General features: G+C 42.2%; 2 protein-coding genes across 2 annotated transcripts in view; one reads left to right on the forward strand and one right to left on the reverse strand.

Annotated features, from left to right (window-relative positions):
- TMEM70 (transmembrane protein 70) overlaps nt 1-6,678 on the reverse strand; it is a 10,057-nt gene extending 3,379 nt beyond the window's left edge. Inside the window, exons 1-4 of the mRNA XM_026037396.1 lie at nt 6,591-6,678; nt 5,380-5,522; nt 270-461; nt 37-184 (exon numbers count right to left, since the gene is read on the reverse strand). Coding sequence (XP_025893181.1) covers nt 37-184; nt 270-461; nt 5,380-5,522; nt 6,591-6,678 — 571 coding nt within the window. The remainder of the gene's footprint in view (nt 1-36; nt 185-269; nt 462-5,379; nt 5,523-6,590) is intronic.
- Nucleotides 6,679-6,954: 276 nt separating this feature from the next.
- Nucleotides 6,955-13,637, forward strand: ELOC (elongin C). Its single transcript, XM_026037398.1, has 3 exons — nt 6,955-7,292; nt 9,314-9,457; nt 11,562-13,637. The coding sequence occupies exons 1-3, from the start codon at nt 7,289-7,291 to the stop codon at nt 11,750-11,752; spliced, it is 339 nt and encodes a 112-aa protein (XP_025893183.1). The 5' UTR covers nt 6,955-7,288; the 3' UTR covers nt 11,753-13,637.
- Nucleotides 13,638-22,829: the final 9,192 nt, after the last annotated feature.

Genomic DNA, 22,829 nt, shown 5'->3' on the forward strand with positions numbered 1-22,829 from the left:
CGGGCGCTGCGGAGCGGGAACGAGCGGGGCCCGCACCGGGCGCTGCGGAGCGGGAGCGAGCGGGGCCCGGGCCCGGGGCGGGTGTCGAGGCGAGGTGCGAGGCGCCGGTTGCGCCGCGGTGGCCGGGACGGCGCCGGGAGCCCGAGCGCAGCGCGGTGCTGGGCAGGGTGACGCGCTGCCTTATCTGTGTTTGRCGCAAGCAAACAAAGCAGAAAAGGCAAAATCAACAAGCCCTTCGGTGCGATCTGCGCCTCACGGGTTGGTTTTACCCTAACGTCAGCAAGCAGAGGCCTTGGCAAGTGATTGTTTGAGACGTCGGCGGCTCCCTCGGGCCCGTTGTGCCTGGCACTGTGTTGAGCTGCTGTCGTTGTGCTGAGCGTCCCTGGCTCCGAGCTCTGCCGGAGGTGCCGAGGGCTCCAAGTCCCGACAAAGGCCCCGCAGTGCAGGGAGCCATAGGAAGTCTTGTTTGCCCAAGTTTGCGGTCAGTCACTTGTAGGAGTTTGGCTTGGAAGGAGAGCAGAAAAATACCCGCGTGTCTCACCCTTGTGTGGAACCATTTCCATTTCTGAGTGTTTCTTCCTGTGCTCACTTTTCCTGTGAATATACTGAGTAAAACCCCATAGTGTCAGTAGAGAAGGACTTTCAGATAGTCAGAGCGCCATGTGGAGGGCAAGGTGTTAATCMCTTGCAGTGCGTGTCACCCGCTGTGGCTTCGCACCAGCCTCCTCATAGGGTTCAGKTCTGTAAATAGAGCTTTGCCCATCAAGATTCCTTGGTGTTCATGTCCATAGAGTTAACATGGATGGAGATTTTAGAACAGATGTGCTTAGAAACTTGCAGCACTTTTAGCTTTTTTTTTTTTTTTCCTTCTTTTTTTTGCTATGTCAGCTAACAGGTTATTCGAGCTTCGTCGTTTCACTGTGATAAGTGATGAGCAGATGGAGCAGTTTTCATGAAACTTTGCATGGAGACTTAATGTTGGTCACTGTGTTACAGGGCAGTGAGGAAGGAGGCCCAGCTGGTTCTTTTCAAATACCTCTTCCTTCCTCTCGCTCCCACCTTCAGATTGTTCCAGCCCCTATTTTGTGTTCATGCTCGTGTCACTTAAGCTTTGTGTGGGGGCAATTTAATATCTTTGGGGAGCTTACCTAGCCCCACATGTTTTACTGTCCTTTTGCAGTTCTGTGTATGCACTGCAAGGAAATCTTGACTGTTTTTCATAGTGCTTTTCTTTTTTTGGTGTTGGGCTTTTGACAAAATTTTCCATATCCAGGAGGATTTTAGAATTCATAATCTAGTTACCTTTATTAATGGATAATTTAGGTTTTGATGTATATTTGCAATGAGAGGGGGAAAATCCAGTGGAGTACACTGGCATCTTTCCCCACTATGGCAGGAATTATTCAAGACTTAGTAGAGACTATAATCCAGGCTTTTGTTGTAAGTTGTGGAAAAAAAATCTATAAAGGAGTTACTGAAGAAAAAGGTTCATTAAAAAAAAAGAAAATCTTGAGTAAAGGGACAGCTTCAATACTGCGCGCGCGCACACACACACACACACACACACACACACACACACGGCAGTCTACCTGAATGCTCGAGCTTGAGGATTGGTGTTTATGGAATACCAAGTCAGCTGGTTTGGAAATCACCCTGTGCTATTTTCTCTCATGATATTTTAAAATACACTACAGTCCTTTATTTTCAGTGTTTCCTAGTATGTCCTGGGCAGTGAATGCTAAACGGAAGTGTGTCATGCTTAAACAAACCAGATTCTAGGTGTAAACGTGGAACAGCAGKAGGACTTGGTTGCTTTGGGACTGAAAAAAGGCTCTGATGCTTTAACACATGACAGCTTATTAGTGAACATTTAGTAACATACACAGAGCGTCCTGCAACCTCGCATTTGATTTTAAGCTAGGGGTTGTGGAGGCATTTGAGTTATTTGTCTCACATTTTCAAAAAAGAGAACACAGAAGACACAAGAAAGGGCCTGAGCTGAGGTGCACAAAGCCATGTGGGGCCTACCAAGCTAGAGAAGGGAAGTCATTGAGTTGCCCTGGACCAGCATCAAAAGCTCTTCAAGTTTTCTGTGAGATCAAAGCATTGGAGTGTAAACAAATGCTTGTGTAGACTTAATTTGCTTGTGCTTCATTAAGATAAAACAGTGGAGTTCTGGAATCTGTACAGCACTTGCGTGTGCTTGTTTGAATTATCACATGCCTCCAAAGTGACGTATATTCCAATCTATAGACAGACAAGGTACGTAAGGAAATGGCATGCTGCAAATGTGGGYAGAGATAAGCCATGCACGTGGGGAGTGAGGCAGGAACGAGGCATCTCCGTGACATTATCCCCCGCACTCCATGCTTGGGAGGAGTCAGGAAGGAGTTATATTTGCTCTGCCATGGTATTTATTCTTGGGGTTGTGGAAAGGAGAACAAAACATTGGGTATGCGTACAAAGAAAATGTTTGACTTGTGTAGGTTAATAGTCACTTTTTATAGTGCGTGCCTGTATTTTACATTATAGATGTAAATATTCTAACCACTTGTGAAAGGTTCCGGTTCTCTAACTGACAGCAAAAATGTTGTCTCTTGCAGCAGCAACTTCCTTTTTCTTAAAAAAGAAAAAAAAATTCTCTCTTCTGTGCTAAATACTGCTTTTAATTTTATTTATCTTAGATGGAACTTTTGTCTTGTGCAATCTTTCTCTTAATGCATTTTTAGCCTTTTGTTTTTCCYTTATTTTGTATTGATGAGGTATGTAGGAAAACAAGAATACCTAATATATATACATTTTGAGAGAGATGGCAGGAAGATGAGCTATCTAATTCTTAATGCCACATATGAAATATATTTTGAATAAAGTATCAATGGTTCTTTGTGTGGATCTCTTCTCATGTTCTGGAAGCTTAGACTGTGAAGCTTAGTGTGAGTTTTGGTGAAGAACAACAGAAATAGCTATAAAATGTAGTATCTAAAATACAGGCAGGTTCCAGGCACCTCCATAAATCTCACCAAGYGTTTTTTTCATATTGCCTTGACAAACACCCTCTGCATCATTTTCATTATACAGAAGGAAAATGTAAGGAAGTGTTTTGCAATATTACAAAATACATCCCACAAAAAATAATTCTGGTAAGAGGATATGCTCTGTGACTCGTGTTTTTTGTTCCTATCCTGTCATTTAATACTCAAGACCTAATTGCCAACCTCTTAAAATACAGAGTGTGGAGTGGTATTTTTGTGCGGAAAGAATTCCTTCCCACGCTGCTTCCAGCTGTAACATGTACGAGGCAGGRATCTCTTCATCCGTCACCCGCTCTTACTCCCCTTCTAACTTATTTTCTTAATGGATATTTTTTTCTTTTAAGATGTTGAGTAACAAAACAGAATTCTATGAAAAAAGAAGTCGAATGTGCAGCCGCACGTTTGTTTTTGTACCAGCTTTCAGARCGTTTATTCCACTTACCTTTTTATAAACTCATAAGCTAACAGTATAGTTGATTGAGGAAGGGAGGCTGTGGCTTATGTGGGGTCATGTTAATACTCTCCCAGTCAAGGTGGGCATGACTGCTGGGGTGAAGATGCTTTTCACCAAAGAGCCATTTGTAGTGCAGTAAATGCCAAGCTAACTCAGCACCTCTAGATCCACTAGAGAAGCCCAGAGATACAGACAGGTTGTTGGGGCTTTTCTGATTTTCTCCGTTTGCCCAGCTTTCCTGTTCTGTCCTTTCCTTCTCTCTTCTGTTTTTACATTGAGCCCTATGATCTTTCTGTGCTGTCTGTAGGCTGGGATTACATCTATCTTGCTGATACTGCTCATGAATCTCACTTTATATTTTTTTCTGTAATTATACATTCTTTGTTGTACTAGAATAGAAATTGAGTGAAACCAAACTCACAGCCTTGTTTACTCATCAAATACCTCATACAGTGGAATATATACATATTTTTCTTAAAACTAGGTAGGGTCTCTGCTTTATTTATTTGTTTATTTACTTTTAGCATTGCAATTAGATTCTGGATTCCCCTGGACTCAGATTTTGGGATAGCAGTATTGATTTGTTACTTGCTAGTTTATGTTTTYGTTGAACTTAAACTGAAGAATAATGTTGGCGTGCTCCTTCCGCTTTGCTATTTATCCTTAAATTATGTTTATGTTCTTTCCAGCTTTATCTTGTTGTGTAAGCAAGACCTTTTTTTCATGCAACAAGGTCTTCGGTCATGTCAGTCGCTCCTTTCTGTAATTCCTTAAATTTGAACTTCTTATCCTTGAAGACATGGAATTAGAATTGTACCCGATATTACAGACCAGTTGTCATCCAAATGATATTGCCCTAAGGCCTTAATTTGCTTTCTTATTTTTTCCTTCTCCCTGGAGCCGCATCAGTTTATAATTCACCATAGGTTGGCTAAAACTTCCAAGCCCTGATCATATAAAAGAAACTCATTAATCCCAACCTGTAGGCTCTTGCATTTCATATGATTTCATTTCACCTAGCTTCTAATTTGTCATTTTTCAATATTTGCTTGTTTATTATAAATACTGAGCTCTGCTTTTGTTGCTTTCCACCTTTCTCCCATCTTCTTTGGTAGCCGTGTCTAAAGTAAGTTGGATATAATTTCTGGAGGAACTTCACTAGTATTGTCCACCCRCATTGTTTCATTTTTGCAGTGCTGTGTGGCATTGCTTTAGAAAAAATATTTTTTGTTTTAAGATTCTCCTCTTTATCTCATTTTTTTAAGCCCAGCTGTTTCACTGAATCCAGATTACATCTAGCTGTCATTATAAAGGAAATGGCTGGTTCCTTTTTTTAGATACTGGTTTGGTCTGTTGTCGTAACTTTGCTAACCCTTGCTGCATTTTTATTTCATTTATATTTCATACACTGGCATTCAGAACATWTTTTTTTTATCTTAGGTATAACTGCTGTTTTTTTTTTTCTTTCTAATCACATGATGGCACATTCCATTTCATTTAATTAAAACACTCGTTACATTTGCAGCTTTTCAGCCGCTCTATGGTTTTGGTTCAGGAATTATTTCAGTTTTCCAACTTTAACATATTAGTCCCTTCAAGTTATGCTTTCACTTTGGAAGGTGTTAATGTGCCCCCATGCCCACTAACCAGCCTGTATTTATCCCTTCTTATAGTTAATGATGCTATTTATATTGCAAGCAGATATGTTTTATCCTGCCACTGTTACTTTCACAAAAGGGTGGTTATTTTCTTCTGTTTGTGGAAATAAGGTGTTTTGCCAGTCTTTTGGAGAGTGGGGAAGTTTTGTGCTACCCCTTTCTCTAGCCACAAGGGACCTTCTGATGTGGAAAAATATATATAATAAAATAAGGTGTCCCCTCAGTTTCTGAGAACCAGTATTTGCCGGTAGGGGTCTTGATTTCCATTTGCACAACCTGTTGAAATGAGAGAAAACATCCCATCAGTTTTGTGCTGTCGCTGTCCCAGCACCCGAGTGTGCAGCAGCAGAACGTGGTTTCCTTGGAGGAAATTCCTTCCTGGAATTAACAAAGATGGCAGTGGCGTTCACACTGGGACATCTCTGTGCTGGTTTACACAAATGAACTCAACTTTCTTAAATTTGCTTTATGTTCAAAAACTTTCCACTTGCAAGAGCACAGGTGGAAAGTTGCCATGTGTAAGTGGGAAAGGGAGGTATTTAGAAAAGGATTTATGTGAGATGGAGRCAATTCTTAGAGAGAAACTCGGGCAGAGTCACAGGGGAGGTTTGCCCGGATCTGCTGCTCCCAGCGAAACTTATTAACTTATCGCACTTATTAACTTATCGCAGCGACTTGCGATAAGTTAATGATTGGAGAGAAGCTGTTGACTTGAAACAGATTTTAAGAGAGTAATTGGCTGAATGGAATTTCTGTTCCAAAGTTTTCTTTCTTCACAACAGAAGGGCAGTTTCAGTGTCCAGAATTGTGTCTCGTGCCTGAACATACCAGGTGTGGTTGGCAGATGGAGCTCTCATTTCGATACCTCTTGGGATATATCTACACGGGAGGTCTGTGTTAAACAAGTTCTTTGTGAAGGTACAAGCTGTGGTAACTCCTGATGAATTTACTCTATGAATACCTATGGTCCATGTATCAAACAGATTATCTAGTTGACGTTCATGTGCAGTTGCCTCTCAAATGCTTCTCTGGGGTTGTTTGCGCTCTTAACTGCGTCCTGTGGAGGGTTCTCCAGCACCTGCTACGTGCCATCCCTGGCTCCCGTGCTGCATGTGTCTAATTCTGCGTGTATATTCACTGTGAGGAAGCCTTGGGCAAAGATGGAATGAACTCGTCCTCCTATAACCTGCCTTGTGTCTTGCATTAAGCAGAATACTTTGGAAGTGAATGCTCTCCCTAATGAATAATGGAAGTAAATGCTCTCACTAAATACAAATTGCAAGGGCGGCAACCATGTCCAGTCTGGGAGCCAACAGAACTGGACAAATCTGTAGCATCACAGAACAGAAGAGCCCAGGAGCTGGAGTCAAACAACCCCGCTCGAGGCAGGGCGTCCTGGGCTTGTTGCATGGGATCTTGTCCGACTGGGTTTTTAATCCTGGTCACCTCTCAGGTCACCTGTTTCAACCACATTGGCATGAYGAGGGTTTTCTGTAAATGATGGGGCGAGCGCCCCACTGCCTGCCCAGTGCATCGTGTCCCTGCCCTGGACGGTGCCTCTGCTCTCCCGAGCCCTGTGGTGGCTGCCCAGGGCCACGGCCTGCGCGGGCCAGGCCCAGCCACTGCCGCCACTCCTGGCCTCTGCTCCGGCGCCCAGCAGGGCTCTGCGCTTCCCTGCTGCCTTCCGGGGACTCCTGCCCGCCCCTCGCCAGGATTGCTCCTGGATTCATGTCCTCCCCATCCGACCCTGACTTCTCTCGCTTGCCACACGGGCTCTTGGCAGCCCTGCCTCCCTCACCAGCTCCAGGAGTAACTCTGGCCTCGCGGTCCCAGCCCTGTGCTGGGAACGGTTTCAAAGCAAGCTAAACGTTGGAGTTTAGAAATACCAGAGTATGGTGAGCTGGAAAGGCTCTTTGGGCAGTGAAGAGAAGGTTCAAAACCTCATGTTTTAGGTATTCACCAACATTGCAGGTTGTGTATTATTCTATTATTCCCTCAGAGTGTTTATATAAAGCTAATAACTGAAAAAGGCTTAAGAAATCACCAAGCTGCTGACTGACACCCCTGCCACTGGTGTGTTTTCTTTTCAGACGCTCCTGTAGCAAAAGAGGCTCTTGCAAAGAAATAAGAATTTTTATAAGAGAATGGGTAAGTTAATTTTCTTAGAGCTTTTTTTGTTTATTGTGATGTGAAACATCTCGCCTTTTACCACCTAGAGGAGGTGCATTGTAAGACTCATTGTCACTATTTTTCTTATAGCACCAAATTCTGACAGAATTATCACAACRTGCCAATACTGTGTTCCACAGCACACATTTTATTTGCTCTTCCAACATTGTTGTTACTGGTTATGTCAAAAGAAAAAATCATAAACTAGAGAGAGTTAATTTAAACAGATTTTATGAGGAATTTCTCAAGTTAGTTTATTGGAAGACTTATTCAGAATGGATTTTTAAATAAATTTCATTTTACTTAATGGCCAAAGTTCTGAAAACATGCATGCTAAAATAGACTTTCTTTAGGTTCTGTAACATTAAACTTCTGAGATCATAGACTAGCGAATGACATTATCTGCTCTTACATACTTTTAATTGCTTTCTGATGTCAACCTATTTAATTCTGGCTAAGGACAGACATTATAAGGACAAACTCTTTCTGAATTACTCTGTGTGTGTGTGTGCATTGACTTTAAGCACCTAAAACTTCTCTATTTTCATATGACTGGTCAGTGAAATGAATTTCACTGGGCAGATTCTCGTTTTATTTATATTTTCTTCTGAATGCATTTCAACATCCTTAGCACTAGAAATACTCTATTAAGATTAGCAATAATTGTATGGTAATTCCATTTTAATTTCAAAGTCACAGAGCAATAGAGTTTATTGGAATGTTGTATTTGCTATAGATGCAGTGCACTTAGTATTTCTATTCTTTATTTTGCCAGCTGGAGAAGCGACATTAACAGTCAAATTCCAAGTTTGCAGTCTGTATTCATTCTATCTTTCCTACTCCTACATCCTTCTGARAAGGAATAGGTTGCCAGTTTTCCATGATTGTTTGCAGATCTCTTTGGTTATATTCTTTCCAAGCTGTAGGAACTTTGGGGATTTTATATTTCTGGCAAGGGTGTTACTATTCTGAAAATGAAGCCTACATGCAGTATAGAGCTCAGGTGTTTCTAACTGAATTCTAGCAGGACTTCTGTACTCCTATAGAATTGTAGAATCGTTATGGTTGGAAAAGTCCTTCRAGATCACAATTGCTTGACTTTGATAGAAACTGTCTGTTTATGGCAGAGTATTCAGCAATTCAGCTTGATGCCTGAGCAGCTGAATAAGGTGCAAGATAAGGAGAGTGCTGGAATGCACAAAGTGAACAGTGGGATAGTAGGAGAAAATAGATAGGGGGGGAAAAATAAAGAAAAAAAGGGAGGTACGGAGGCTAATAGTCCATGGAGGAACAAGATGGAGAGCAGGGAGAAGGATGGAAAAAACACCATTAAGACTGCTGTGGGAGGAGCGTCCAAATTTCCTTGATTTTTTTTTCCCTCAGTGTTGTGCACTTACCTTATTTTCCACCAAAGGACATAATGGGGGTAACACAGTACCTTAATCCTTTAGGAGGAATGAATCCAATTTCACACCCCTTCAGTGCAGGAACCTCAGCTCTTATCTGTGCTTTCTAAAGGCCTTTTTGCCTCCCAGACTGTTTTTCTTTTAAACATTGATAGCCATTTATTTGACTCTTTGTGGAGCCTTGAACTATTAGCGTGGTTCSCGCGGCAGTCCTTTCATGTGGAGGGGAGGGGCAGCATCCTCCTCAAAACACTCTCCTTTCGAGAATTTGGCTAAAGGAAAATTTGAGCCGTTTGCAGATGTTTTTGAAATCAGGTCAATAATTGATGATGGAGAAACAGAGGAGGAGGGAAGTTAAATCAACTGAGATTTTTCATTCCTTTTTTTTTTAATGCTACTTTGAAACAGGTGATGCCTTCTTCAAAGAAGTTTGGTTTTTTATTTTTTTCCCTCAAACGTAAAAACACCTCTGTCTTTTCTGTCTTATTTTTGGTGGTYTTGGAATTTGCAAATCTAGCTCTGCACGAGACCACAACGTATAATCTCAGTAATGCTCATTGTGTGCTGAAACTGTTAATCTGTTTTGTATTATAGATGGAGAAGAGAAAACATACGGCGGGTGTGAGGGCCCAGATGCAATGTATGTAAAGTTAATATCCTCTGATGGCCATGAGTTCATTGTAAAAAGAGAGCATGCATTAACATCAGGAACAATAAAAGCTATGTTGAGTGGACCAGGTAGGTACAAAAAATATCCATACCTTCATGTCCTTCCTGTTCTTTATGGGGAAGCTTGAATTTATATCATGCAGGGAGTGAAAGATGAAGCCTGTACTCACTTTCCTCAGTCCGGACTAGTTGCTGCTTCTGCTGGAACAGAATTCCACAAGTCTGGAATTGTACTGCCAGCCACGTATGTGGACTGTCTGCTTTTGAACTGTTGGAAATCTCATGGTGTTGCTGCTACTGTTTTCTTCTGTTAGGGGAATTTAAGGGCATGGAGTGGAGCTCACAGCTGTCTAGAGCAAACACACAGGAGGTGGAAGCCCTTCCTGGTTGCGCTTTTGTGGTGGAGCTCAGGAGCTTCTTCCAAAGGGTCTTGAGAATATCGAGGATTTCCGTGAGTTTGTAGGGAAAGTAGCACACAGAAAACACACACCAGGAAAGCTCGTTGTTACTTCATATTTGAAACCACCTCTAGCTTAAGAACTGTGTGAGCTACTTACTATGGAAGTCTAAAGAGATAGGGAAGAGAATGGGGAGGTGCCCCTCTTCTGGAGCTTCACCTTAGCTGTTGGCCCTTGGCCGCTCAGGCAGCAGGGTAGGGGGACCCTTGTTCTCACCCCTAAGTTAGAGTTTCTTTCAAACTGGCAGGGAGAGGAGGTTGCTGGATAGAGCCCTTTTATTAATACATTTTGAAAATTTTCAGTAATGGGTAGGCAGAAAAGTTTGGATTTGGGGCTTGAGGACCCACTAAGTGTTGCTGTGATGGTTGCACTTGAAACCCCACGGCAGAGCTGTTGTCTGATCCAGTTGCCAGCAGCAGCCATGCCTGGATGAGGGAGAGACGTTTCCAAAGCCACTCTGACCTTGTTCTGCAGTCTGCGTGAAAAAATACACGGCAAAGCTCCCTGCTTGGAGGGCCAGACACTGCAGAGGGAGCAGCCTTTAAGCACATTGTGTATAAAACTAATAAGGAAATGGGCTTAGTATCTTTAATGTTAATAATAATAATTAATAACTAATGATAATGTTAGTATCTTGCTAGTATCTCTGGTGATTCCTCCTCTTCCTGTACTAGAATTGAGGCTGGACTGGTCTCAGATGTCTGCTCGGATTTCTGTGTAAAAATCTGTTAATTACTCTGCTTTGTAGCTGCTATGGAGTGGATTCCTCCAAGGGCAGCAGAAACCACCCCTGCCAGGTTTCCCCCAAATGCCAAGTTCATGTTATTTTTTTGTCTTTTAGCTGTATGAATTTACAATCTAGAGAGATGAGGAGGAGAAAGGAAAAAGATAATGATGGTAGGAATGTTGTGGGATTAATTACAGGATAATTTTGCCTTTAATTTCATGCTCAGAGGGACCAAAGAAGGCTCATGTCAGTGACACTTGTGTCTTGAGATTTGAGCTTTTGGATGGTCTTGAGATTGATCTTTTGGATATCCCAGATGATACTGAAGAATTCAGTTCTCAATTCTTCATTATCCTGGAGAATAAGACTGGATGAAATCTCTGGATAAACTCATCCCAAACCTTTTCTCTAGCACAATTATAATGAGGGTTTTCCTTTTCCTCCTGCCGGCTTCCAGCAAGTTTATGAAGCTTGTACGTCTTGAGGTGTCTGCCCTCTGTCACATTTGCCCCAAACTGGCCTAGAAACACAAAACTAGTAGGATCACCAAAGGGCAGAACAGGAACACATGCATAAATGTGGAAGATGTATAAGCTCTTTTATTTTCCTCTCTAGACAAGCATGGAAACCAGCTAAAAACTTGGTTCGATAGCTCTTTTTGTAGGCATACTGTTACTGTGGGTTTCATAACTGTGAAGGCTGCAGTTTTCAGGCACCTTCAGAAGGCCAGCAGATCAAAATTAATTTCTGGTGTCTTGTTCAGAATATTGCTGACAGGCAATTTGCACTTTCTAGTGCAAATGGATCCTAAGGAATATTTTCTTGAGGATTATGATTGCGGTCCATGCTGTTTTTCACAGAAGAACCTAGTGCCCAGCAGCACGGGGCTTAAGCAATGTTATTCACAGCGTTTGCATTCAGCAGTGTGGTATGTGCTTCATGTTGCACTGAATTTAAGTGCTAATTTATTTTTTTTCTTTCCCTACAGGACAGTTTGCAGAAAACGAAACGAATGAGGTGAATTTCAGAGAGATCCCATCCCATGTCCTATCCAAAGTATGCATGTATTTCACCTACAAGGTCCGCTATACTAACAGCTCTACGGAGATTCCTGAATTCCCAATTGCACCTGAAATTGCACTGGAACTTCTGATGGCTGCAAACTTCTTAGATTGTTAAATAAAAATAAATTATAATAAAAATGTAAACTTCTTTTCAGTATTTAATACCTGTAGTTCAGTTAGTTTCTTTTTTTTCAGATAGCATGTTGCGTGTGTGCTGTTGAGAACTGTAAAGTTCACTGCAGAGGCAATGGCCTTCAGTCCTTTCGCCTATAGCAATCATTCAGTTGAAATTTGTTTTGCTGCTTCCACAAATAAGGACCTTTTCACCAACAAATAAACAAATATGCCAATTAGTAGATGGCTATGCCTTATCCTTTAGGTGTGCTAGAGCTTTCTTTTAATGCAATTACCACATAAAATACTGGAGTGTAGACTAATGCTCTGTAAGAGATAATTACAGCTCAGTACAAGTCGCTGTTTAAGATTTCTAATGTCACTTTGTTGTTGCAGTTTCTAAACATCTGAACTTAATCTCCTTGAAGATAGTTGTCCTTTTAGTGTAGTCCAACCACGTGGGTTAGAACTGCCCTCTCCGGGCTTTCTTTTCTAGCAGGGGTGCTCCAGTGAGCTTGGAAGTGGAGTGTGTAGGAAAATGGTTAAGACCCTTACTTAACATCATAGTATAGATGTGGGGAGCCAATTTGATACATTTTTCTCTTGTAACCTAATTATTCCCCTGTATCAAAGATATTCAAGTCACTCGTCAGTATAGTTAGTCTGTGGCCCTACTGACAGTGGCTTTTAAGGGAAAATACAACTGTGCTACAATCTTTGTGTATATTATCTTCCATATAACATAGCTAGATATTCTTAATGTCACTTGATCTCATAAGGATTTTTATTATTTCTTTATTTTTTTTTTTTTTGCCCTTATGATTTCTTATGGAAACTCCGTATTTAACCTTTAGAGTAGTGGTCATTTAAATTTTCCAGCACAGCCATTGAAAGATACCCGTTATCCTTTACCTCTTCCGTAGCCTCTCTCTGATATCCACAAAAAACAAATGAGAGCCCTTTTTTATTTGACGGAAAGGTGCATTAAGCAGATGTTTAAGGAACTTTTTATAAATTTCTTAGCTATTTCCGATGTTTTTACAAATATTTTAGGGGGGAAAGGGTTGTCAAGCCACTGACATAAGCACTTGAGTAGAACACATTATCTGTGGGTAGTTCATGTCGGTAATTGCCTATACTATCAATTCCTTGTTCAAGTTTATGGAAAAAAAAACCAAAAGATGAACTGAAACAAACTGCGTTTTTTTTTTTCATCAACAGCTTGAAGAACTGTTTTGCCAAAATTATCTGTAAATGACAATAACAAATGTATCATGGAAATGATGCCAGGGCAAGGTAGTAGGCACTTCCCTGAGCTGCGAGGGAAGTGAGATCTACATGAGATCTTTTATTATTAAGAATTGATTATGGTCTCTTCTGAAAATGCCAATATCAGGTGGTGGGGTTTCCTTATTGATGTATTAAATAATGGTGAATTCAGAGGGTGTTTTTTAAAAAAAAAAAAAAGAAAAAAAGGAAAGAATCGTCTCTAAGCCTGCTTGCCAGCACAGAGAGAACACCTTGTGAAGAGGCAGTCATGGCAAAGGCTGGCAGGGGTGCAGGTGGGCGCCGCGCTGTGGAGCAGGCTCTCGCTTCGGCGCTGGCGAGCAGGCCGGCTCGGCAACGCTACCGCTGCAGCTTGGCCCTTGGCAGAAGGCAGCAGCCTGTGCCTGAGTGCTCGGGTTAGTGCTCCTGGGAACTAACTTTCAAGAGCACTAAAAAAATGAAAAAGACACAAAATGGAAGTACCCTGTTATGCTGCTTTTATTCAAGCCGCTAGAAATGCCCTGAAAGTTGAAGGAATATTGACATGGCTCTTCTAGTCCCAGCTTCATTTCYGACTGAGACACGCTTGTTGTTTAGCCATATTTTAACAGGCTTTGGATTAATGACTTGAAGTCTAAAATTTTAGCTTGAAATGAAAGTGAAAATTTAGCTTCCTTTAAAAAGGAATGGGCTTTTTATATTTTTTTGAGGGGTAACAATTCAAAAATATGTTTATTGCATTTTACGATTGCCTATTTCAGCAGTAAGGTAAAAGCAGCTGTTTTGTTTCTGGATTTTACTTTCATGTTTCTCCTGCAGCCCAATGTATCATGCGGTAGCTTTGAGCACCCAGGAAATGCAGCAGTRTCCTCAAGGCGCTGTCTGCAGACAGCGGCTGTTGGGAGAACGGGCCACAGCTTCCTGGGGGGGAGCTGGGCGCAGGGAACGGGTGCACTTTGCTCCACACTCACCTTCATACGCCATTCACAGCCAATTGGAAACCACACTGAACCCCCGAGTTCTAAATAAATTTCAAATTTGAAAATTTTTAAACCTGTGTTTCTGTTATTTGTGACCTTCTGCAGCAAGGTTTACTGCGTGGAGCTGTAATCGCTGGGACTATTCGGCGAGCAAAGCAATGATACAGAGCTGGTATTAGGGTAGTACAGATGGCTTAAAAAAATTATAAAACAAAAGTTCCTCTTTTGTTGCTGTCTTGGTTTATTTTGTTCTGAAGGGTGTCATGGAATCGAGGTGCTCAGATGTCTTCATGCTCCTCTTAATTAAAGTACTTGTCATTCTCTCAAAATAAAGCAACCAACCACTTGAATCTGCACAGCAACCTAGAATAGGGTTTTCTGAAGACTTCATGGGTCACCTAATACTGAACTCCCTTTATATTAGTGAGCGAGCCCTGTATCTGATGCTTCAAATTTTAATCTGAACCAATGATTTTGCCACAAAGAGTTGCAAGTCTTTGCCAAGCATAAGCAGTGAGGAACGTCTCCTAGCTAATGGTTTTTACACAGCTTGATTATAGGTTGCTAAGGAAGTCTTTGATGGCCTCCAACACAAAATAGTCTAATAATAATAATAAGTCTATAAGCCTATAATAATAATAACAATGAAACATTTCTTCTACAAGATGTGAAATTCCTTCTTTGTCCTGAACTGCAAGAAAGGAGTGTTGAATGGCCTGACAGAGCTTGATGAAATAGTTGGGTTGGACACTTTAAAAGGCATTTATTAATGAATGGCTAGTAAGTGCAAAAAATGAGTTGTTCCTGTCTGCATTTTATCAGTGTATATCATACTTTTTAGGCATAAGTTGCAGCAGGGGCTGTTTGGTTGTTCTTCCTTGTTTTTATTGTCCCATTGAAAGGAGTTTCCTGACATCTAAATCTATTGGTTTATATGATGAGCTGAACCAAAAAAAGACGGGAAAATTAACTTCTCAGTTCATGTCTTGTGCCCCAATGTTAAGGAGCTGCCCCTCTGCTTTGTTTTTTAATCTCAAAGGTGTCATCCTGATTGTATCAAGGCAGCAGCTGGAGATCTCTGGAGCAGATCATCTCAGCAGCAGAGATGATCTCTGGAGATCATCTAGAGATGATGACCTCTAGATGACTTCTGAGGTCCCTTCCAACCTTAATCATTCTGTGATTCTATGATTCTATGATTCTATGATCTAGTCCAACCCCCTGCTCCAGCAGGGACACCCCAGAGCACAGGGCACAGGGTGGCATCCAGGCGGGTTTGGAAGACCTCCAGAGAAGGAGACTCCACAACCTCCCTGGGCAACCTGTGCCACGGCTCTGTCACCCTAACAGTGAAGAAGTTCTTTCTCACCTGGAGATGGAACTTCCTGTGTTGCAGCTTGCACCCATTTCCCCTTGTCTGTCACTGGCCACTAATGAGAAGAGCTTGGCCCCTTCTTCCCTACATTTTCCTCTCAGATATCTATTCAGAAACTTGTGGTGGGGGATTTGGCGCTCATCTGATTTCAACAGTCAAATGAGAAAAATAAGAGCCAGTCTTTATTACCAAACTGGGTGGAGTAGCTGATAGCCCTGAGGACTGCGCTGCCATCCAGAGGAACCTGGACAGACTGGAGGACTGGGCCGTGAGAAATCTCATGAGGTTCAACAGGGGCAAGTGCAGGGTCCTGCACTTGGGGAGGAATAACCCTGGACACCAGTACAGATTAGGKGTGGACCTGCTGGAGAGCASCCCCRCAGAGAGGGACCTGGGYGTCATGGTGGACGACAAGTTGACCATGAGGCAGCAGTGTGCCCTGGTGGCCAAGAAGGCCAACGGGATCCTGGGGTGCATTAAGAAGAGYGTCTCCAGCAGGTCGAGGGAAGTGATCATCCCCCTCTACTCAGCCCTGGTGAGGCCACATCTGGAGTACTGCGTCCAGTTCTGGGCTCCCCAGTACAAGAGGGATGTGGAGCTGCTGGAGAGAGTCCAGCGCAGGGCTACGAGGATGATCAGGGGCCTGGAACATCTGCCCTATGAGCAAAGGCTGAGGGAGCTGGGTCTGTTCAGCCTGGAGAAGAGGAGGCTGAGGGGGGACCTGATCAGCGTGTATAAATACCTCAAGGGAGGCAGTGAGGAGGAGGGGGSCRGCCTCTTTTCAGTGGTGGGCAGGGATAGGACTAGAGGAAATGGCTTCAAACTGAAGCATCGGAAGTTCCACAGGAACTTAAGGAAGCATTTCTTCACTGTGAGGGTGACAAAGCACTGGAACAGGCTGCCCAGAGAGGTTGTGGAGTCTCCTTCTTTGGAGATCTTTAAAACCCGCTTGGATGCAGCCCTGTGCCACGTGCTCTAGGTGACCCTGCGTGTGCAGGGGGGTTGGATTCGATGACCTCTGAGGTCCCTTCCAACCTTCGGCATTCTATGATTCTATGATTCTATTTTGAGATGGACTGGATTTAGAAAGGAAACTTCTATGATGCTCTTCAAAGGCAGGCAGACCTGAGCTTTGCAATTAGCAAAAAGATCTCTTCCCTGCCCTCTCCTCCCAAGGAAAAAGTTCAAATTTGAAGGGTGTTTTTTTTTTTTTTTGTCTGTCGAACAATAACCTGCTTTGGAGTTGGGCTTCTTTTTAAAGATAACTTATTGGGTGGTAACTGGGAACACGCTGATACTGTGACCTGGTGTCAAACGAGCACGTCGGAGCTCGGTGGCTTATCCCTGCCTTGAGAAGGGTCTTCTGTAGTGTCACCACTAGGGCTGCACAGAGAAGAGAGGCAGCTCTTGGCCAACTCCATGGATATTGGAAATCTTATTTTAACAAGAGCTCCGCGTCATGAAATAAAGCTCTGGGTACGTTTTATCTGCAAATGTAGGTTATGGGACAAATTGGCTTATATGGGAGAAAGGTCACGGAGATTAAAAGAAAAAAAATCTTTCTAGCACTTTAAGTTACTATTTCCTGTGTGCAGAATAGCAGGCTTTCACCCTACGCTGTGGGAGGAAAAACACAGATTTTAAAATCATAATTGTTTTTTGGCAAATTTTTGACAAAGATATTTTTAAAATGAATTTACTCAGCTTGTGGGACCTGAATCATAAAATAAGTTTTGTAGTCTCAGTTGCTGCGAGTAGGATTTGAAAATTACACTAAAATTTCCCCTGAAATATGTATTGCTTTTTGATTGGAGAAAGTAACAACTTTAGGCAATTTAAAACTCATTGTATAATGATAAAGTTGCTGATTTTAAGGATCATTTCCTGAGATAATTTGGGAGGGAATAAGTATGGATTAATGCTAGACCTTCCTTACTTGTTGCTTATTTCTTTTCCGTTCAAAATTACTGACATTTCAACCAGAAGCTACTCTGAAATTAAAAGCACAAATACTGTGAACTCTTCCAGTTAATTCAAATTTGCAGCTGCCTTTCAGGTAAGAATTCATAACGAAGGCTTTTCCTCCACTACAGAAAACAAACAAACAAAAAACAAAACTGCTGGTATTTTATTTCTGGTTAGTAACAAAAACCCTTTAAAATCACCACCACAGAGAGCCATAAAATACATAGCTCATGCCTTAGGTTACTACAAATTCTTACTACTACTACTACTACTACTCCGACTAGTAAAACAGTATTTGTCAAGCAAGTGAATTATCTGTCACAGAAGCAGTCCTCAGATTGTTTTTGTATTGCCAAGCCCAAACAGAATCTAGAATCTATTTGTATTTGGCATAAAGAATTTCACTTCTCCTCCTACAGCAGGAAAAAGGGTTCTGTTTCGCCATTTTAAATTGACGTATACCGCTTTCCAGAAGTGACACTCCATCTGAGTAAGAAGTATTTCTAACAGATTACTGGAAATTTGTAAATTGGGTTCCAGTGTTGCTGCAATACTGGGACTGCTTTCAGACTTCCCCTAGGACATTCACATTTTAAGAAATCTTTAATTTGTAGTTATGATTTACATGAAAAAAAAGAAATTGTAGTGTTAATGTGAAAATATTTAGCTAAAACATTCGAGTAACTGCCCATCCTTAGATAAAACCTAAATTTCTATATCAACTGTATCATCTTTGTGAGTTATAAAGTCAGATTCACTTCTGTGTATTTCTGATTTAAAAAAAAAAAGTCATGTATGGCTGAGTTTTACCACAGAAGGCTTCAGGTTACATTCTTCAGAAAATAAAAAATAGAAAATAAACAGTGTATTGTATTTGAATCTTAAATCTACATCTTAATTTGAACCCTTGTATTTGACAGATGCAGTAATTGACCTGCTCCATGGGCTCTGGAAGCTCTGGAAAAGGATGCCTTCCTTGGTGGGGAGATTACGTCAATGCTTACATCAGATCACACTTCTTAATCTACTCAGTTATTTCAGTATGGACCCTGCATGAGCTTTATTATTTTAACATTTTACAACTTTTAGCCTTACAGTTATTTCCCCATGCAACAATTATAACAACTGCGTATTCACAAAGTGTGATAAACTCTTTCCCTGTCTAATGGAAAATCCCAGAATCACAGAATCACAGTATGGTTGAGATTGGAAGGGACCTCTAGAGATCACCTAGTCCAACCCCCTGCTCCAGCAGGGACACCCAGAGCACAGGGCACAGGTTTCGGCAATCGCACAGCCTTCCTGAAAGCCACAGATTATCCATCCCATGGCAGTCAATGTGTCGCCAATGAAGTGCCTCTCCGTGGTCTCAGGAGGAGCCGCCTCTCCATGGCCTCACTCTGCTCCTCCCTACCTCCCCACACGCAGATGCTAACCTGCCTATCAACATTCAAAGCCAAGAAAGATACAGTAGAACAAATCCTTGCTGAAACACCTACCTTAGCCCACAGGAATAAAATGACAACACAATCTCAACACCTCCAAAACATCCTAAAAGGCTGAAATGTTCAAAATCTCAAAGTGTGGTTTTCATTTTTAGCTATGTATGCAGCTTATTTCATCTGCAATCTCAGGATGTATCGCCTTGGTTCAATTCTGAATCTTTTGCTAGCGAGATGCACTGTTCTCTGCAGGCAGCCAGGTTTGCATTTGTCAGAAGGCCTCCCTTTGATAGATTTTTAGGTTAGTGCCCCCTTTTATCCTACAAACAGCAGTAAAGGTTGGCACAGGCGGCCTGGGAGGCAGGTTCTCCTCCTCCTCCTCTCCCTCCTGAGTCGTGGTCTCCTGGGACTACAGCGCTGGCCCCTCTGTGGCTGGAGGAGCCCAGGGCCGAGCGTGGCAGCAGAGCTGAACGCGCTGTGAGGTGCAGATAAAGCGGGGAGCTGCACGGGCACGGGGGCTCCGGCTGCAGAGCCAGCTGGGCTGTTAGATGGGCAGGAACTGTAGGGCAGAAAAAACATAAAAGTGCAGCACATGTGTGCGTATATATATATATATTTATGAATGATGGAATAGAAAAGGAACATCAGAGGAAAAAAGATAGTTTGGTAATGTTGTGTGTTAAAGCTAACAGATAATGGAAGAAATGGAATATAGAACTAGAAGGGCCCAAATAAGGAGATGTCTTTGGCCTCGGTGAAACCGGCCAGCCACACCAGAAGATAATCTAATGAATGCACTTTGAACATTTATTGCTTTTTTTTTTTTTGTCTGCAATGCAAACTATCAAGGTCAAAGTATGTGAAATTTTTACAGAAACATTTTTAGTAGGAGGTAGGGTTGCAGTGCTCATGATTTGCACTATAAGTAGATATGCAGATCATAAAAGTATATTTGATTAGACCAAAGCAAAATACCTTCTGAAATACTAAAAACAGATTAAATTCACCTGAAAAGCTTGGAATGTTTGGCCTTAGGATTCCAGTCTTTGAAGGCACCAACAAAACTTGGGTTGACTGGTGCAGGATTGGATTGCATAAGCCAAATATTAAAGCTTTCTTTAATAAAAATAACAATAATAAAACAACTGCAACTATTGTGTTGGCTCTCTTTACACCTGCTACAGGTTGATAAGAGTTAATTGCAAAAGTAAATGTTTTAAAAGTCATGTTTAAGGGATTGAATCCCTATAGCACTAGAGACAGTATAAACATTTACTTTAACTAAAAAAAAGTTCTCTGTAATCTAGGTTACTGATATGAGAGAGGGGGAAAACAACAGGGGTAATTCTGCTTCCCTATTTCAACAATGATGAGAGGAGCTTAAAATGTTCCATATATCTCTCTCTCTATATATATATACACACACATATGTATAAAGTGATTGGCTGACGCATGAGATAAATGAACAGGTGAAAACATTAAAAAGAGATGTCTTTAGTAGTCCTGTCTGAATTAACTCTGCTCAAACTGAAACACGGATTCTGCTGCTCCCTGATTTCAGCTTAGAAACCACAGCTGTTTCTTACATGCGCAGTTAAGGCAGGGGAGGTTGGGATCTCTTTATGCTCAGAGTTTACGTGAGGGGCAGGTCCTGTCTTTTGCTTTCCTTGTCTGTTGCCCTCAGGAATAGGATTTGCAGCCTGCATGAGGTTAGCTCTGTAAGTGTTACTTTAGTCCAACACGTGGCATACCGCTGTTTTAGAGATTAAAAGCTCTGTTAAGAATGACAAGGAAAAGAATTCACAAACAAAAGAACGGTACAAAGCTATGAGCCCTTGCCTTTTTTTTCTTTTTATTACGGCATTAAAGTAATATTTGTATTCATTACAGCCAGCCTTAGTGCTACAAAGCCGATCTTTTCATTCACCGTATCTGGTACAGGATGAAGGGCCATGAAACCAAGGGGCAGTCCCATACCGGGGCCTTTTTGTGTCTTATGACCTTGAAGACAGTTTCGTGTAACAGGGTTAAGAAACAAAATAAAACGGATTCAAATCAGTTTTATCCCACTGTGATTACAACATGAACAGTCAACATGTGCGTGTTTACAGCTGAACACATGTCCATTGCCTAAACTTGATGTTCTTGCTGTCTGTGTGGCATATGGTGTTAAGAAATGTATTTTAGGATAAACATATGTCTGAATCATGCAAAACAAAATCTAGTAAAACAGTAGTATCAACATTGTGCTTAATACTGTAGCTGCCTAAGCTAGCTATGAAGGGCTGCAGGCAAAAGAAATTTTCACCAGTTCTGAGTGCCCATTTAACACAGTAAATCCTTGCAACTCTGACCGTGTAGAGACGTATGACAGCACATTAACACTGACCTCCAGGAAGGAGAGAGACAGAAAACCCTTATGACTTAAGTGTCATGTTATTTAAATCAGTAGAGCAACGCTCAAGGAGCCTTCAGGTTTGTGACTGAGCTCACAAAAACTCAGCACAGCCACGCGGGATGGGAGTCACTGCACGGGCAGTCCCAGGATTTCACCTACTGGATGCCCCACAATCCTTACTTTTGGAAGTGCTTTACTGCTCGGAAATCTACACGTGCACTCCTGTCACCAGCAAATACCCGCACCATCCCTGGGTTCACGGCCCTCCACAGCTAGTCCACGGAGGAACATGATTCCTGCAGCCTTCTGAGGTTCCCTACTTAGCTCTCGGAAAGCTGCTGAAGTTGGATCCAAGCTGGAATCTGACTCTATGTTGTCTGCTGGGTTTCTGTTTCCTTTCCAGTTACCACTTTTCAAAACTGCGCATAGATCAGAGCGTAGAGGGAAATTAGGGAGAGCCTTCAGGGGGAAGTGACACCTCCTGCCACCTCCAAAGGGAAAGGCAGGTACCACCTGCAGACTACAGAGAACACGAGCAGCAAAGGGGAGAAGGGTGACTCAAGGGGATTCTATAGAAACATCCTTCCCCTTGTGAAGGAAAAGGGGAAAACAGGTAGTTTACTGTGTTTGTAATGGAGAGGGAGAGGGGTTAGTGGGGATAACGGGATTATAACAAGTTATAAACCCAGTATCTTTACCAAGTTATTGATTTTAGGTATCCACTATCTTTGGAAAAACTTTTTGCAGGTTTCCCTGGAGGATCAGGTAGGTGTGAAATACATCTGGGATAACTGTGTTATGTAAAATTTCCCCCAGGGGGTTGATTCACTGATTGCAAGCCAGTTAATTCCAGTGAGTGCTGCTGCTTATTTTTAACCTGCGCAGAGTTGCTAGTGCAAAGGACAGAAAATATTCCAATACATGGGGAAAAAAACAAAAGCGTTAAGAACAAAAAACCATCTCCCACTTGAAATATATTCATGCTCTTTCATTCAGGCACCTAGCCCATCAGTGGAGAAAATGCTCCAAGCTCAAGATAATTTGACAAGCCGTGAGACAAAGGGGAATTTCTCCCTTGTTATGGGGACAGTCGTTGCTACTACAGAGCGGATCCGGGCGCTTCCCTGCAGCAAAGCAGCCACGGCGTGGGATGTGTAGCCCGAAGCGCGGGCCCACCGGCAGCACATCCCTAATCCTGCTGCCCTGCCACCGCAAATCAAACGTGCACCCAACTTTTAGAAACCCATAAAAGGAAAAAGACGGCATTAACTAAATCCCCTAAGGGCCCTGCATGTGTAGTTCTAAAAAATCCTTTAAAATATGTAGGCCACTGCTCACACAGCRGTCCTAATAACCCCCACCAGGCAACGCTGCCCATCAGCGGTAAGAACAGTTAACATCTATTTATTTATTCTTTTTTTTTTTTATATTGTGAACTAGGCTTCAGAAGCACCACAGCCATTCACTCCTCAGTGGATACAGATGCATTTATTGATTGACTGATTTATAGATGCATTGATTGACCGATTGTGAACTGACGAAACCCCTCCACAGTCGCTCACTCTCGACGCCCAGGCGCCCCATTTGGGTGCTGCTCCGCCAGAGCAGGCAGTAAGAGCGCCCCATGGAACCCAACGGCCGCCCCCTTCCTC

Source organism: Nothoprocta perdicaria, unplaced genomic scaffold (genome assembly GCF_003342845.1).
Source record: "Nothoprocta perdicaria isolate Ctin4 unplaced genomic scaffold, notPer1 scaffold_198, whole genome shotgun sequence".
NCBI classification, from domain to species: Eukaryota; Metazoa; Chordata; class Aves; order Tinamiformes; family Tinamidae; genus Nothoprocta; species Nothoprocta perdicaria.